The following is a 17,378-nucleotide window of genomic DNA, read 5'->3' as shown; positions in this document are numbered from 1 at the left end:
CTCGTCTCTCCATCTCTGATAATCTGTCCATATACCAGTAGACAAGCAGTTTGGAGAGAGGAGAAGTTGAGGAAGAGGAAACTGGGAGACGGGTTTTAGGAGAATACATAAAGCTAAGAGGAAGTAAGGTAACAGGCTTGTTGAGGAGATGGAGCCCATAGAAAGAAGGGTTAGAATGAGGACTGGAGAGAGGAGTCAGCCTTGGTCCAACAATGTGGTTGGAAAGTTGGTCTAGCAATAGGACAGGAGAAGGAATTAGGATGAGACAAGACAGAAGGCTAAGGTTGGGTGAAGCGTGTGTTGGGGAATCCCAATGGGCTCAGACAGTTTTTAGGAGAACTTGGTGGTAGAGCTAGGACTGCCTGGGCAAGGAGAGCGAAGGAAGAGAATGCATCTGGAGCTGAGAGACTACAAAGTAAGGGGAGGCTGGCAAAGAAGAAGGACTGAAGGGAGGGAGGGACTCAGTAAGAGGAGAGTGGTTGGGCAAGGAGGCAGGGATGGTGATATGCAGCCCATAGGAGGGAGGAAGGAAGGGAGGAAGGAAGGGGTGCATCCATGGAGAATAATCAAAACAGGAATGGCGTAGTGGGGTGGGGCAAAGTTAATCAAGATTGGGAAAGAAAAGCAGAAGAGTATGTGCTTCTTGTAACACGTATTTATTTGGTACGTGCTTACTAGCACTGAAACCCACTGGGAAAATCTCCCTCTGTCTCTCAGTCACGTTCACACAGACATCCTGGCTGATAGACAGGGCAATGGTCAAACACTGGTGGAAGATGTCCTTTAGTTCAAGTGGTGGACATCTTCCAACCCACTGTGCAGGTTTCTGTGTGCTAATGACTGAAGTGTTCGGAAACAACAGCAACACTTCTGGCTTTCAGTGTGCTTTTATAAAACAAGGAAATAATGATTATGTCATTTTCTGTTTTCTTTATATTAACATTTAAAAATCAAGTACTTGTCTATGGGCAATATTATTTATTATTAATTATTATTATTATTAATAATAATAATATAAAAATTAAGATTGTGGAGCAAAATACTCTCACATATGAGATTTTCATCTTTAATTTGATGATCATACACTATTTTTTCCTGGGGAATGTAGCTGAAAGTGCAAGATGGATCTCATGTGGGATGGATTCAGGCTATTTTTCCTTTTTTTTTTTTTTTTAATAACATAGAAATCAGCAGACATATATTACATGAAATGAGTATTAAGGAAGGAGACTAGAGCTTGGCAGAGCTGTGTCTTGCCCTGAAAAATAAAAATCTCTCCATGGTTCTGCACTAATTCCTGTATGATGCTAGTAAGGTCTTGACAGCTTATTTTAAAAAGTATATTTCTTACATTCCATGTTCCAAACTTCAGATGCTTATGCTTGTAGCAAAAGTCAGCATCTGTTGTTCCGTGATCAATTAAAGTGCTGTATAATGTTGAAGCTTCTACAAATAATAGTTTTTAAAAAGAGAATCAAATTGGGCATTTAAAATTAATGAACAAATGGGTATTTGTGATACTACAGTGGCGGGTGTTGTAGGTAGTAGTAATTCTGTCTTCACCACGGGGTTTGACAGATACCATTACTTCAGCTTCGGTGCCATGCTTTGAGCAATATGGTGAAAAAGAAATATTGAGCTGGAGCTCATTAATGGTGCAATCAGACACAATGTTCTCGCTGCAGCAGATCCTGGCTCATAGGTTGCTGACCTCTCAGATCTGCTAGTAGAACAGCACTTCTGGCTGCTCCTCAGTTTTGTGAAAATGGTCTGGCTCGGCAGGGGCACTGTTTTGTTTGCCCTTTAAAAATACATACACTCCCCACAAAAGAAACAACAAACCACAGATCATTTGACAGAATTTGTGTTGGGAAATGACTACAGATGGATCTGTGCTGGCAGATCAGGAAGTGTGATTGTATGCCTGGCAGAAAAGGGGTGATGAGCAGCTGGCAGGAGAGCCAGGGCAGTAGGACTGTAACTTGGGATGAGCTGTGATCAAAACACATCTGACCCTGCTCCTCTGAAGGGCCATCCTCAGCCACACTGTGCACAGTGGGGTTTCCACCCAGAGATAAGTATCACAAAGTTGGTCTTTAATGCCCACTGCTGAGGACCACGCTGTTGTTGCATGTGCAGCCTTCCTTGCTGGGCTTCTTACCCACTAAGTGATGAACTTTATAGTCTGAATAATGCTTTCTGAACAGGTTTTTGTCCCTAAGTATACATGTTATGTAAAGTATATGTTATTGTGCATATGTTTGACTTTTCACAACAAGCTGTATCTTTCTGCTGTCCATTCTTTGCCATCTACCTGAAAATACTCAAGGCGCAAATTAATCCGTCTTATACCATGGCCAGAATCACAATAAGTCTATTGAATGGACCTCACAGGGAACATTTCAATCCCACAGGTATTTGAAAGACACTTAGTAACTTCTGGTACTCCTTAAATATTAACAGCTGCTCTGGACTGTTGGGTGAATGATAGTTTGGAAAGCGTTCTGTGCAGACCCATGACATAACTGTGTCTCAGCTGAATAGGAATGCTTCCTTTAATCGAATCATTGTGTAACATGTCTGATTCACCGTGGAGTTGCTAAGAGTTGCGTCCCAAGTCTCACAGCAGCAGATCAGCACATGGCATAACTTGGGGGTGGAAGTGGAAAAGTGAAATTTTTTAAGCCGTGCTTGTACTCTGAATCTTTGTCTGCAGGCTGGATGGATGCAAAACTGTTTTCCCAACCTAAACTGGAGTCTGAAGGCTTATTTGATTTGTGACCTAAGAACAGTTTGAAAAGAGAAAGCAAATGGGCTCAGTGCAGCAACGAAGCACTGCCTGGCAGTGGGGATGTCCTAGTTGTACACCATATGTCATCCTCAGCAAAGATATGCAGATCTAGAAATGGTTCTTTAGAAATGGTTAGCTAGAAATGGTTAGCTTTATGGTACCAAGACCCCAGCATGAAGCTGGACGGCTTTTAGGCCGCTTCATGTTGTGACTGTTATTTCCAAAGTCTGCAGTGCAAGTACACAAGCTGAATCAGCAAACCTGCTCCGCTGCTCTGGTGTTCTTTGAGTGATTTTCATGTGCAAAGCTTTTGATTTGATTAAGAAGACTTTACTGGTGCAAAAGAGATTGAAAGGTAGTTACAACTTGAGATTCATTTTGTCTAAGTTTAAAAAACAGCAAAATGTGCAACACTATGGTGACACAGGTTTGCAAGACCAAGAGGGTCTGGGGCACATTACCAGCATGTAAACCTTCCTTGAGGGAATTAATTTTATCTGTTGGAAGAAAAACAATCAGTTGTCCTTCAAAAAAGAAGGAATAACCTGGAATAAGTGTCAGTCAGCTGGAGAGGCTATCCATGTGGTAAGCATTTATGATATGTACAAGTATGCAATTGATTTTTGTAATCCCAGACAAAAGTAGACACTTCTGAAGCATTATCAGCCTGTGAAAAGCTTCCAAAGACCAAAACTACTGCTGAAAACCCAGTGGGGTGGCTAGCTTCCAGCTTGGCATCTGCCCTGAATGTTCCATCTACCTAAAATTGCCATTATAACATAGTCAGAAAAGGCATTTTTCATTTCCTGCTCCACACTGATGTGCAGAGTTAATCTGCGCTATTAGCAACTAAACAGTGGTTTTCAGTTCAAAACCAAATGCCTTCTATTGAGGGTTGGATCCTGGCAGCTTCTCCCTAACAGTGGAGAGGGATGAGGGTGCAAGAAGCTGCCCGGACGCAAATGTACCAGAACAGTGCACTTTCCATCAAGTTAGGTTTTGTTTTTTTGCTCTTCATAGCTTTAGTTTCTTATACATAAAACCTCTCCCCCGATGCAACCATGCTCGTGTAATGTGGAGAAAAGCCCTTGCTGCTTCTCTCCAGTAGGCCGCTCTGTAGTTTCTAAAGCATTTCAGACTTCTGGTTAAATACGGTGTGCCCATGCTTTCCTACAATTCACAACATGGTGGCTCTCGTGGTGGTTGAGTTCACTGTGAATCTAGTTCATTTTCTCTGAAGTTGCTTCAGAAAGTGAAACTGCCCTTCTCCTCTCCCTAGATAATCCCCTTCTGCCAATGGTCACGAATCACCCTGGGTGAATTCTTACGCGGAGATGGTTCTGAAGTTCTGTTGAGTCATCTCTGCAATCTGGGAGGGTTTGCTTTGCACTGGCTCCAAAACAACCGAGAGGGAATTGCCTTGTGTAATTGCTCGCTGTCTTCTATAATGCTCATATGTAATACCCTGTGCAGTTCTTCTTTGCCACCCTTACCACTCTTTCCAAAGCTTAACCCTACTCTTGTGGTATTTTTGCATTCCTGGTTTTAACTGAGTTAGGTCATGAACATGTCTCTACTTTGCAGTTATCTCTTCTGGTTGAAGATATTGACGCTCCAGGTATTCATTATTGTTCCTGCGCCAGAGGTCACCATTCCCACTGATATGCCAGCAGCTGGAAATATGCTTATGTATCCCATTTGCTGCTTTACAAAATTAACTTGTTAAACTAGAACCACTAAAGAAGGCAGTCAGAACCACCCCAGAAGTAGTGAAGCAGCTTAGGGAAGTATCCACATAACCTCTCCTGCTGCCTTAATCATAGAATCACAGAATCATAGAATCATAGAATGGACTGGGTTGAAAAGGACCACAATGCTCATCCAGTTCCAACCCCCTGCTATGTGCAGGGTCGCCAACCAGCAGACCAGGCTGCCCAGAGCCACATCCAGCCTGGCCTTGAATGCCTCCAGGGATGGGGCATCCACAGCCTCCTTGGGCAACCTGTTCCAGTGTGTCACCACCCTCTGTGTAGAATACAACTTGTAATCTTCATGTGGGACAATAAAACTGCATATGAAAAGGAAGAGTCAGTAGCAGACATTTATACACAGCCTTGACAACCAGTTGACTTCCACCTGCACCATTGGTAAAGGTGATGCTAGGGCACAGATGGGATTCTAAATATTAGCAAATTCCATCACAAACTAAATTAAAATCTAATTACACAAATTTGCAGTGAAAAGGGAAGAATAAATGCAATATCTGAACTCTGTTAAAGGATTTACATTTGTATGAAAACATTTGTAAAATTAAATGTTTAAAAAAATAATTTGTCCAGGAATAATTATGGCTTTAAACAGAATGTAAATGCAGAGAAAACCAAATTAAGCTGGGACATGAGGTAGAGGAAGTTAGTCATAAGAACAATTGCTTTAATTTAATATACTTTTCCAGCAGCCCTGGAAGGTCTTGCTGTAGGATCATTAGGATCTAATTCTCGTCCCAGGAAACACAGCTGTTGCAAGCCTGATACTGTGTGTGTGCATGCACATCTCTGTGTACACTGCTTGTGACAACCTGGACAACAACTCTGAATACTGCAAGTAGAAAGAGCAGCTTGGAAAGGTTACCCATGTGGACTGGGAATATTAAATGGAAAATCAGCTTGGGGAAAATAGTTGAAAAGTAAACATAAAGTGCAGTAGCAGGAGTAGAAAGCAATAATGCAAATAAAATATAGGCAGAATGCGGGAAGTGCAGAAGGAATCTCTGTGGAATTATAATAATTTGTAGCAAGGCAAAATAAAAAGTCCTTTAAGAGATTTTAATGTAGCCTTGATATAAGTCCAAGCGCAGGTCAAGATTATTTGCAGCTTGGAATTTAAATTTAAACTTGCAATCTTTTTATTGCAGCTGTGTGTTTCTTTAACTTTTCAGTCTTTTCTTTCCTTGTGGTATTAGATACATTTTTAGAAATTGAGACTGCTCCAAGCCATAGAGAATCTAAAATCATAAGCCAGATGTTTGGAAGTGAAGAGAGGGTGTTTAAGAAACACAGCTTTAACATGATGACATTATGTGTTTTATATATATTTGTACAGAAAGATATACCAGTACATATACAAATACAAATACAGTTTGCCAACTCTTTTGCTTGTTTTCTGGGTCACACCCTGAGGGGCACTCATAGGTCTTAATGTACTGACCAGATTCACTTGAAGCCCCTACCAGTCTTAAAAGCTCTCAGAAAATATTTAAAGCTTAACATGAGCTATTTGGAGGAGTGGTGGTCTTCAGCTCAGCTCTGCCTATGGACTTCTTTTTCTTTTGAGTTTACAATGTGGTTTGGCCTGACAGCTTGAACTTGTCTTTGCCTCACCACCACGTTCCCTCCTGGAGTTCACTGGGTGCGACCTATGGACTGGTTTGACCTCAGCCCTGCTCTGTCACTATGCTCTGAGCTTGTTGGACCAGGCAATCATCTCTGGGTCTGTGCAGCTTGGTGCTGTGAGCAGGCCATGGCATCACCTCAGCTCCTGGTCTCCTCTTCTCTAAAGGAGAAAAACTGTTCTTGGTGCTCCCTGACACTGTCTTGAAATACACATGTGGGTGTGTAGGGATGAGCTAGTGTGGACACTGGTACCAAAATTATAGCAGATGGTAACTCCTGTCCCTTGTGCAGAAGCTTGCCAACTGAAGTCACCTTTACATCTAATGAACGAGTTGTCTCTAACTGACCTCTCTTCCCCTACACAGGAAGCAAAGAAATGAACAATGGCATAGGTAAGGAACTGAAATGTTCAGTAACACTGCTGTTCCAACACACACAAAATCTAGATGATACTTTTATTTTCAGGTGTGAAGATCTGTGGCTCAGTTTTGGCTAGAGGACTTTGACCACAATTAAAGATAATCCTATATTCAGTGTTATACCTCACGGGCTTGAGCCTGCAAAGCATTGCTTGTCTAGGTAAGAAACATTTACCAATATAGTTCATGTGAGTGTTTCAAGAGCTTAGCATTTAAATTGTGCTCCCATAGGGAGCTGCTTAAGAGGCATGTACCAGATGGTCAGCCAACAGGGTAGGAAGATAGAAAAGTGGATGAAGGAAGCTTCCTTCTTCCTCCTAACCTACAACTTCTCAAAAGATGCATCCAGTCTGGGAGGAAATAAAGTATAACATACAATGTCTCCTCATTTGACCTGGGTAAGGAAAAGGTGTCTGGGAGAAAAGTAGTATGGTGAGGAACGGATAAAGAGACAAAACAGTAGCACGATGAGCCCTGGGAATGGGAGTGGGGAATGAAGTAGTAATTAAAATGCATGAAAAAAGGATGCTTAAAATAACAAAATCTTATTGGCAGCTTGTGGGAAGGGAGAAGAAATGGAAAGGTGGGTACCACGAGTTTGGCCTCCATAAACCTAACTGCAACTATCTCATTTACTTCATTCTACAGTCCATAGCAATGCAGGGAAGCGATTCCACATCTCTTGACTTGTGTGATTAAAATGTTCTTGGCATCAGCTTTGGTTTTAATGCGATTGGTTTGTAACATAATTAGAAGGGATTTTACAGCTTTGTGTATTTTTATTTAAGAGACAACAAAAGTAGTGCACAGTTGTGTTTTTTACTTGGAAAGGATTGCTAAAGCATTATACCAGAATGGCAGTACAGTCTTGATAATAAGATCATGCATAGCAAGCATTGCAGAACAAGCTCTTAATTTTTTCACACAATGCTTGTGACTCAAAAAAAAAAAAAAAAAAAGAAAAAGAAAAAAAGAAAAAAAGAAAAAAAATGACACAACCTCTGGTTGGTTAGCCGTGATCTCAGTCATATTGTGCAAGCTGTTTGCAGGATTGGATCACAAAATAGACCCTGAAATGGTGGCGGGGTTGTCAGTTATGTTTCAGTTCTCTGAGCTTTCTGGATTTGGTAATATTCCTATGGGGTTTTTTTTGTTTCCATACCAAGTTTACTGCTGAGGCCACAGTAACACTGTCAGAGATGTTATGCTTGAGTGGTCCCACTAAGCCAATGGGATAACTCATGTGTTCAAATAATGCCTGTAAAATCTGATACAAGGAGCACTTAAGCATATGCTCTCTCTTCCTCAGAGCAAACTTGCTGGCATTGGTGGGACTTAACAGGCACACACGCTCTTTCTGATGATACACACAGAAGGAATTACTCCACAAGGCATGTATCTCCCCAAGAAGGGTTCAGAGCTGTGCCTCCCTCCCCACCTCTCATACCCCTGCGCCCAGAGCCTCGTGGAAGTGAGTTTTCTCTATGCAAGCTCCTCTCTTATCTGTGCCCAGCATCTGCCTCATGTGGCTGTGTCTTCTTATCTCTGCAGGCCTGGCCTCCATGCTGAGCTCCTACTGGAGAAGTACCCACCTGGGCTTTTGGCACCCCTGCCAACCTCCATGCTGTTACAAGGTGCCTGCAGGTCATGTTTGGGATTTCACAGACTAGCCAGGCGCTCTACCACCTCCAATAGGACCTTGATAGCAATGATACAATTTACATATCTCAGTGGAGCTGTGCCAATTAAAACCCATGGAGAATCTGACGTCTTAATTTCTCCTTGATTGGCTGTGAGCATATCTGCAAGGCTAATTGTGCTCCACAAACACACACACGTTCAATTCACAGGTATGGTTATTCCACTGTTCAGTCAAAATACAATATATGCCATATTTTCGTGACATAGGAGAGGCCTCTACACTGGCTGCAAAGAGGGACCTGGGGAACAATTCACCTCTGAAGGAAACGAAGTGTTGCCCTTTCTGCTGTACCACTTAAGCCAACAGATGAGCAATTTTGAGGCTTCCTATTGTGCCCTAGAGTATGTTTTGATATTGCATTTTAAGACATCGCATGGTTTAAATAGAAGATACAGTCAGTTCTGAAATGTTTTGCCCCTTCTCAGAGAAAAGGAGCTTTGCCACCAGGATGCAACGAGCCCATGGCACAACCTCCTGGAAAGGTGTAACCAGACTTGAAGAAGCCCAGACAAAAGTGGCGTAGTCAGCAGGGCTGTTCTGTGCCAGACAAAAAAGAAGTATGTCTCTTTTAGTGCTGCTTACTGGAGTGACAAGCCAGCCTTGAGCCAGGTACCCTATTTGTATTACTCTTGCTCTCTCTGCCTAATTTCCCGGTCTTTTATGCTACATAGGTAATTGTTCATCCATGTGTGAAAATTGGTATACGATGCAGTCATGCTGCTCTGATAGGATTTTGGAGAATGAGACCCATGGCTTTTACTCCCTCAGCCTTGTGAAATTTTGGGACAGCTGCAAGACTGCAAGTGCCACGTTTTTAACTTGGATTTGTTTGCTAAAGCACGTTTTGAAACTGTGCTCCTCAGCATTGGAGCCTGACACTTGTTAGCCTTACTTTAAAAAATGTGTATATATAAAGACTTAACAAACTCACTGAACACAGCTGGAGGAACTGATTTCTCAGGAGACCCCATAAAGAGAAAAATTGCACAGCGAGGTTATTAACAAAAAGGCATCAAGGTCATTTAGTTATTGCTGTAGTCCTTTGGATTTAAAAGAGACTGCAAAACTTGAAATGATTGGAAATACCATAGCTTATAAAACATACTACACGGCCGGCTTGTGAAGCACCACTGCAAATACTTTGTGTATTACTTGAATGCCATTTCAGTCAGGGAAACAAGGCTAAAGGAACTTGAAGCTTTGTTGTTGATCTGCAGCTAATGATTCCTAGTATGTCTGGCAAAGTAAACATCCCAGTAATCAGAAATTTTAGCTTGAGTTTTTCAATGGAAGAGGGATTTTTTAATCTTTGTGGATTTCCTATACTCATATATGTACTGGAAAGGGTATGAAGGGAAAATAAATACAGAGAAAAAAGTCAGGAAGTAACTAAAACATCACTAATCCTGCAACCTTTGAGCCGCTCAACTATTTTTATGTTTTCAAAATGCAGTATTTAAAGAGACCTCTGCCAAACGCATCTGTGGCAAACATAATGCTAGAGTGACATTGACTAGCCAAATATTAAAATTTGAATAGATAAATGTGAAGAAAAAGTATACTACTGTAAAGACCTTGGCAAGGTGAATATGCGTTAAGTGCATATATGCCTTCTGTTTCTTTAATAGATAAAATAAAAGGCTTTGGAAAAAAAAAAAAAAGCTGGCAAACCACGCTGTATTTAAATGAACTGTTCAGAACTTAAAGATGCTGAAAAAGAAAGATCAGAGCAAACCTCCGAGCTGAGGCACAGGGAGATACAGTGGAAAATGTGAGCAACTTTACAAAAAAGTTCAGAGGTAGCAAGAAACCTGTCTAGCCCAGTTGAAAGTAAAACTACATGGCTGCAAGGAAGTAAAATGGTGCAAAATACAGAATCTACCAAGCTACAGATATAAAATTCTTTCTGAAAAGACAAAAGCAGTACTCAGTGGAAAGCCTAAAGCTCTGGGACTCGCTTTTTTGGATGCATCTATGCTAGCTTCAGAGCACAAGCCCAAGCTCAAACTTGCCTCATGTTTGGACACAAGACTGTGCTCAGGGCCTTGGGTGAGCTCCATCTTGGGGAAGAGGAAGGGAGTCAGAACTGGCTCAGCCCTTTAATATAACCCCAACGGTATCATGCCCTGCATGGCACATGAGCCTTTGCCTTCTCCCAGATCCTCCTCTGACCTCCTCGTAATTCTGCTTGGAAACAGCTCCCTCCCAGACAGGCTTAACATCACATCCCATAAAACTGCTAGATGTGTGGTGTGCAGAGTCTGAGGTGGTCCAGCCTGCTCAGCAGCAGCACGGATGCAGCCTACCCCAGGCATCAGGGCTGCCTTTTGGAGAAAAGAGTGCTACTGGTTTAACTTGGCTGCTATTTCTGTTTCTTTTCTTTCCCCTTAGATTTTGTCACACCGTCATGGAGACTTTGGCCAGGCAGGGCATGCAGCCAGCCTGCAGGGTGCTGAGGGGCTCTTGGACCTCGCCACCTTCCTCTGCAACGAGGACTGGTCTCATGTACTTTATGCGTGTGGCTTGGGCATGGTGCTACAGCCTCAACAGAGCTGTGGTGCCAAAGGAGATGGCACAGGGACTCTACTAGAAGGTATCTTCCTCAGCAACTGCTTTGCTCTGTGGCTGTGACTGGACACACGAGGCCTGTTATGCTGACAGGAAAGAGGACTGATGCCAGGCCATGGTGACAGTTTGGGTAGGAGGGCATTTCTTCCCATGCCCACAAGAGCTACAGCTGGGAATCACGGAATCGTTAAGGTTGGAAAGCCCACTAAGCTCATCTAGTCCAACTGCCAACCCATCCCCACAACGCCAAGAAACCATGACACTCAGTGCCACATCCACACAGTTCTTGAGCACCTCCAGCAATGGTGACTCCACCACCTCTATGGGCAGCCTGTTTCAGTGCCTCATCACTCTTTATGGAAAGAAATTTTTCCTAATATTCAACCAGGAAGCTCTCCACTGAACACACGTAAGGAAGTGGCCCAGCTGTAAGGGCTCTTCCGAGGAGAGAGGACAAATCCTGACCCAAACAGATGTTAGCATGGCATCATAAACACAGGTACTTGTTTGAGGCACTCCCACACTAATGATGAACATGGTACAATTATCTAGATGTGGCATCAGCGACTGTGAAGCTCACTGAATGTCCAGTTGAATTTCTGGTTAGTAATACGCAATAGAGTTTGAAGATCTGTTGGTAAATTGTACCCCATATCACTTTGTTAACCTGGAGCTGGACGGACTCACACTTTCCTTGGTGGCCACCACATACAGCTGCAGTACCTGGGAAAAGCAGAAAATAAGGCTGGAATTCCTCAGTAAAGCATTTTTCCAGCACACAGTGCCAGTTTGTCCGAATCAGAAGTGAATCAGTTTGCAGGATGCCCTGGGAGGACAGACAGAAGGCAGTGCCATGCAGAAGGTTGCTAAGCAGCTGGTGCTTGGGGCAGCAGGTGCTGCCAGGTCCCTGCCTGCCTCCAGCAGAGCACCTGGCTGCTGCTGACAAGGGAGAGGTGTAAGTATATGGGGTGACAGCTACTGCTGGAGGAAAGTGGGAGCAGATGCTGTCCTAGCCCGGCTGCAAGTGTGGTGAGCCCTGGAAGTGCTCTGAGCAGCAGCTGGCACCAGGTAAACCAAGATCCTTCCAGTTGAATGGCACTGAATGAGGAGCCCCAGAGCACAAGCTATTAGATAGCAATTTCCTTGACAGAGCCTCTATGTTAATTCAGTACAGACTACTTACAGAATTTCCCTTCTCTGAGAAGATTTCAGCTTTTACAGAGAAATGGTGCACGGTCTTTTTTTTTTTTCCCTCCTTCCTTTTCAGAACTTCAGAAGTTACCTCAAAAAATTCCCCGAAGCCTTAATAATAAAGATTCTCTGTTGTGTGCCAGGATGTAATGTACAATATAACATTTTTACATTTGATGCTCAGCGCAGTTAAATTTACCACAGTGCTTCACATTCAATATATACCGAGAATTCCAGCAAAATCACACACTGTTCAATGAGAGATTTATCATGGGGTGCTTAACAATGAATTATTTAAGAGTACCTAATGTATCATGGTTTCCTGAGAGCCAAATGTGTGCGTGTGTATATACTTATACATAAAATACCTATGAGCCATTATAGAACACCGGTTTCTGAGCGTAGGGGTTTCAAGTGTAAATCTAGAGGATGTTTAAAAATAGGTGTCCTCCTGAAAATGCAGCGGCGTTTTAGCAGGAAAAAAGTCTTAATCTCCCCCATTCGGATACACACAGAGTCATTTGAAAGGAATCTCATAGGTGAAACTCTTAGAAGTGCCTAAATTCTGCTATGGAAGATATTCTCAATGTGCACATCAGTGTGGCATTTCAGATGTTGCTGAAAACTTTTTAAAAAACGTCCCTCGTTTGCAGGTTGGAGGATATTAGTCTGTGCCTCCTACAAGCAAGCACACATAGCACTTTCCCCAAAGTTCTGTACTGAGTGGGTATGCACTTCCTTTCTACGATGGAAAAACAGACAGACAAGGATGAAGCGGTCTGGTGTGCCCAGAGGACATGGGCAGGGAACACACAGCCTGTCTGGCTGCCTTCTCGGAGCTTTCCCAGGGCTGCCCTCAGGACTGTAATTTCTGCCACCCTGGAGATGAGCTGGAGCCCACTCTTTGGCCCCTACCCCTGTCCATGTGAGGTGTGCATGCTGAGGAGCCTCTCCAGCTGCTTCTTCGGCTCATGGTGGGAACAAACCTCATGGGGCCACACTCTTGTCTTGGCGTTGTGTTCTTTGACCCAAACTGCCTTCCAGATGGCTGTTTGCATGTTGAAATGTGTATCAGCTGGCACCATCTGATATGGAATCACAGAACAGCCCAAGTTGGAAGGGACTCATAAAGATTGTGGACTTCAACTCCTGGCTCCACACAGGACTATCACCCCATTGTCCTCTTTGTCTCCTCTCCCCTATCAAGGACCTGTCTCCTCTCTGCCACCTCACTAAGTTGTAAGACAGTAGTTTGCACTTGTTTGCAGAGGAAGGACACCTATCACTCTCCTGTACATGATGGTGTGCTGAGAGAACTGGGTTTTCACATTGCTGGGTGACTTCTTTCAGCAGAACACTTTCCTGCTGGCTCCAGTGGGGTTGCTGTTGTCCACCATTCCGTCTTGCAGATGGGAGCACTGCTTTGAACTTGCTGGGGACCTCACAAAGACAATGTGGCTAGGGGACTTCCTTCGCCACCAGCAGCAGCTGCACTATGTCCCTGTTCTCAGGCACTGTATGAGGAAGGGCAGCATTTGGTGCTTCTTCCCTTATTAAGGCAAGGCGACGACAACCTAAAGCTTTCAGGGAGAGGGTAGGAAGGGAAGAATGCAGCGTGCTGCAAAGGCCAGTGGGACAGATTCAATAGGACAGCTGAACGGGACAAGTCAAAGTCTGGAGATAATTTCAGAGGTCACTGGATCTCAGGTTAGCAACCAGTCAGATCTGGATGACTAGTTTAAGCTAACAGCACCTGCTGGATCATATTCACGTTAATATGATCAGCGTGGTGGCAACTCTGTTCTTTAGCAGCAGCCCTAAATCTGAAAGCCAGAGGGAGACGAACAAAGCCCCTGCTGGGGAGTTCATCTCGTCTGACGAGAAGCAGGGGAACGTTCCTCCTAGGGGTGCTCCCTGAGGGTCTGATCCTCCCATAAATCCCTCATTAGCAATGGTGATGCACACCACCTCCAGGTGGTTTAAAGGCGCGCTGTCCCCCTGGGCTTTTGTCTTCTGCGGAAGGAACGCTGCTCCTGGGCAGGAGGCGGGGAGCCCACCGAGGCGTCTCGTCAGCCCTGAGCGTTTTCAAGGTACGGATTAAGCGAGCTCAAGAGGGAAGATGGCCGAGGCTGTGGCCGAGGGCCGGTCTCACGCCTGCACGCAGCTCTGCAGCCCGCTGCTCCGCACCTTCCAAACTCGCTTTCTCCCATCTCGCTCACAAAAGCCTCGTGCAATTAAATTAGATAAAGGGACCTCTACAAAACTCAACACCTCTGCAGACGGTGGTCCCCAACCCAGGCGAAGCACAAATCCCAGGGCAGACCCCCGAGGATCTCTCCCTACTCCCCCCCCCCCCAAACACGCCCGGAGCCCCTCCCAGCCCGAGCTGCCCGCCCCGCACAGCTGATGGGCGCAGCGCAGCCCCCGGCCCCCTCCCACCTCCCCGCGGCCCGGGCCAAAAAAGGGGCGCCGCGACGGCGAGCTCGACGCGCCTCCTCCTCGTATTTCCTCCCCCGCCCACTTCCAGCGGCGGAGGGGCTCGCTGCCGCCGCCGGCTGCCGCCCGGCATGAAAAGTTCCCGGCCGCAGGATGCGCGGCGCGGCGGTGAGTTCCCCCGGCGGGGCCGCGGGGAAGCCCGGGCGGGGAGGGACGGACGAAGGGAGGGAGGGAGGAAGGAAGAGAGGGAGGAACCTCCGGGATCTCCGCGTCAAGCCGCGGCGCTGCGTGTGCGTGGCCGTGCCGGTGCCCCGGGGGCCGGGCGGCGGCAGGGGGGAGTGCGACGCGCACGGCGCCCGGCGGCAGTGGAGCGGGGCTAAGGGAGAGGGAGCGCGGGTACGGCCCGCCGGGGGGTACGGAAACCCCCTCGGTGACCCCTCCCCCACCCCCTCCCGCTCGGGCCGGCGGCGGGGCGTGGGGGCGTGGCCGGGAGACCCGGTGACGTCACTGCTCCGGCCCGGCTTCCTGCAATAGAAAGTGAGGGACGGTAAAACACCCCCCCCCGCCCCCTCCCTCCCGCTCGGCCCCACCTCCCCGCCCTGCCCCGGTCACGGCGCGGCTCTCCCCGAGGGGAGCCCGGCGGGGGCCTCCCGCCCCGCCCCCGGCCCCGCCCCGCCCCTCGGCGCCGGGGGGGGCGGAGCCTGGGCCGGCCCGGGAGCGGCGGGGTGGGGGGGGCACGGCGCGGGGAGGAGAGGAGAAGAGGAGGGCCGGGGCCGCGCGAGGCGGCGGTGGCGGCGCTGGGTCATGTTTGTGTTGGAGGCTGTCAGGGGAAGGAGGCTGCCGCCCGCCCGCCCCCCCGCGCGCCGCCATCGGCCGCCGCCGCCACGGCACCTCCGCCAGGTTTGTAGTGGGTCCGGGGGTAGGAGGGGGGGTGCTGCCCTGGAGCCGGGGGGAGGCGGGCGCTTTTCCTTCCTATCCACAGGGACCGAGTGCTTCTCTAGACCTGATTTTAATTTCTTAAATTTCATTTTTTTTTCTTTCAATATCTCGTTCTTATTTTTTCTTATTTTTTCTTTTCCCTTGTGTTTCCCCCTCCCCCCCCCCCCCCCCCCTTCGGCCCCCCTGCCGTCCGTCCCCTCCTTTACCCCCCCCCTCTCCCCCCCCCGACGCGTACACGCGCAGCGCTTTGTTCGCTGTTCGGCGCGGCGTTGCGGAGGGGTTTTCCCAGGCTCCGCCTTCTGCATTCATTCATGTTTTTTTTTCCGCCCCCCTCCCTCCTCCTTTCCCTTCCCTCTCTCCTCTGTCCTACCGCGGTGCCGCCCGGCTCCCCTCCTCCCTCCCCCCCCATTCCCTACCGCCACCTCCCCCGTCCTTCGCACAAAGCAGCCCCCCGCTCGGTATTCCGTCCCCGATCCCGCGGATCCCTCTTGTTGCTCCCTTTGTGTCCGTGCCTGCCCCTCGTTGGGTCCGTGCTGCAGCCACAGACAAAAGCAGCGTTAAACATTAATGCTCCTCTGAGCTCTGAGTGGAGTGCTTGTAGAGGTTCTGAATTCGGTTTTTAACGAAGCGTCTGTTGTCCGGCTTGAAAATGCTGAAAACCCTACACGCTCTCTCTTCTCAGCAGTCATTGTGCCTGTATTAAGAGCTGTGTTGGAGTTTATATAAATTCAAGTAAATTCTTCCTGCTGCTAACTAAGAAAATGTCTCAACTCGAGGTAGCATGACTATAAAAATAAGTGGCGTTTTGTTCAGTTGAGCTGGAACAGTGCAACAGCTCCACTTATACTCTCTATAAGTTCTATAAGTGCTTTGCCATAGGTCTGTAAGGGATTTCAGGTAATGAAGCATGCTGGAAGTATAGCAGCAGAACATTAGAAAAGGGAGAAAGGGCTGTGAGTGTTCTGTTCCCTGCTGCAAGCATAATTCTTCCCTGGGAGTTCCTCCAGACCTGCACTTCAGAACTGTGGGTTTCCCTGTGTGTGCTGGTTCTGCCTTTCCCCCTGCAGATGAGCATCCCTTATCTTGAAGCCTGATGTCAAGTTTAGTTTAGTTTTCTGGATTTATTTGCGTGGGACACAAGTTGTTGGAAGCCGTTTTCAGGCTAGGTAACAGCTGATGAATGTGGAAAATAAAGGATCTTGTTTTTCTCATTCCTCCTGAGAAATCCCTAAAACAGTGTCCCCCTTTTTTAATTTCCTTATCGTATTTGAGCACACCGTTCCATAAAAGGATAGGTACAGAAATATTTTGTGCTTCTCTCTTTTCCATAGCTGATTTAGGCAGATATCTTTTTTCTTCTTTTTTTTTTCCTTATTAATTCACACATCTCTTAACTTTTTTTTTTCCTATTAGCATATGGATTAAGTGACCCCTCTGACAAGTTTATGGAGCTGCCACCTCTCTGCTTGCTGTACTTTTCATTTCTGGGAGGAGAAAGCAGTGTATGAGATTAGAGGAAAATGCCTCGGACGAAGCAGATACATCCCAGAAATCTCAGAGGTATGTTGCTGTCAGCTAAGGAAAAAGGGCTTTTTGGGGAACTTGGGTGTGCTTCCAGCTATGGGAGGCTGAAGGAATATGTGCTTAAGGAGGTTGCTTTGATCCGAGCACTGTTTGCCAGCAATTCTAGGAGTAACCCAGGAGGCTTCTCAAATTTTGAGAGAAATAAGCAGAATCTGTTCTTATTCTTGCAGTGTGCATGACAGCACTCTCGTTCTGCTTAAAGCAGTAGCCAGCTTGAGCTTGGAAAACGCATTGTTTCCTTACTAAAGAATTTACAATTGAAATATACCAGGAGATGGGAATTGAGTGTGTAATGTAGGGGCAGTGTGAGAGCTGTCAGCCAGGGGTTGTTTTTCTTGATAGCAATCAGCGTGCCT

At 46.4% G+C, this 17,378-nt stretch overlaps 1 protein-coding gene across 2 annotated transcripts in view; it reads left to right on the top strand.

The window, feature by feature from the left end:
* The first annotated feature begins 14,595 nt into the window (after positions 1-14,595).
* The window catches only part of HIVEP1 (HIVEP zinc finger 1), a 110,137-nt gene continuing 107,354 nt past the window's right edge, over positions 14,596-17,378 (top strand). The window contains exons 1-2 of one of the 2 annotated variants that reach the window (XM_042870049.1): positions 14,596-14,667; positions 16,852-16,998. In XM_042870049.1, coding sequence (XP_042725983.1) covers positions 16,959-16,998 — 40 coding nt within the window. In that variant the 5' untranslated portion in view covers positions 14,596-14,667; positions 16,852-16,958. Of the gene's footprint in view, positions 14,668-15,351; positions 15,400-16,851; positions 16,999-17,378 lie in introns of those variants that run through there. The other variant, XM_042870048.1, reaches the window with a different exon arrangement.

Source organism: Lagopus leucura, unplaced genomic scaffold, assembly GCF_019238085.1.
Source record: "Lagopus leucura isolate 7727_CA_CO unplaced genomic scaffold, USGS_WTPT01 Super-Scaffold_100002, whole genome shotgun sequence".
Lineage (NCBI taxonomy): Eukaryota > Metazoa > Chordata > Aves > Galliformes > Phasianidae > Lagopus > Lagopus leucura.
The sequence above is the reverse complement of the archived record's forward strand: the minus strand, read 5'-3'. Positions and strand labels throughout refer to the sequence as shown.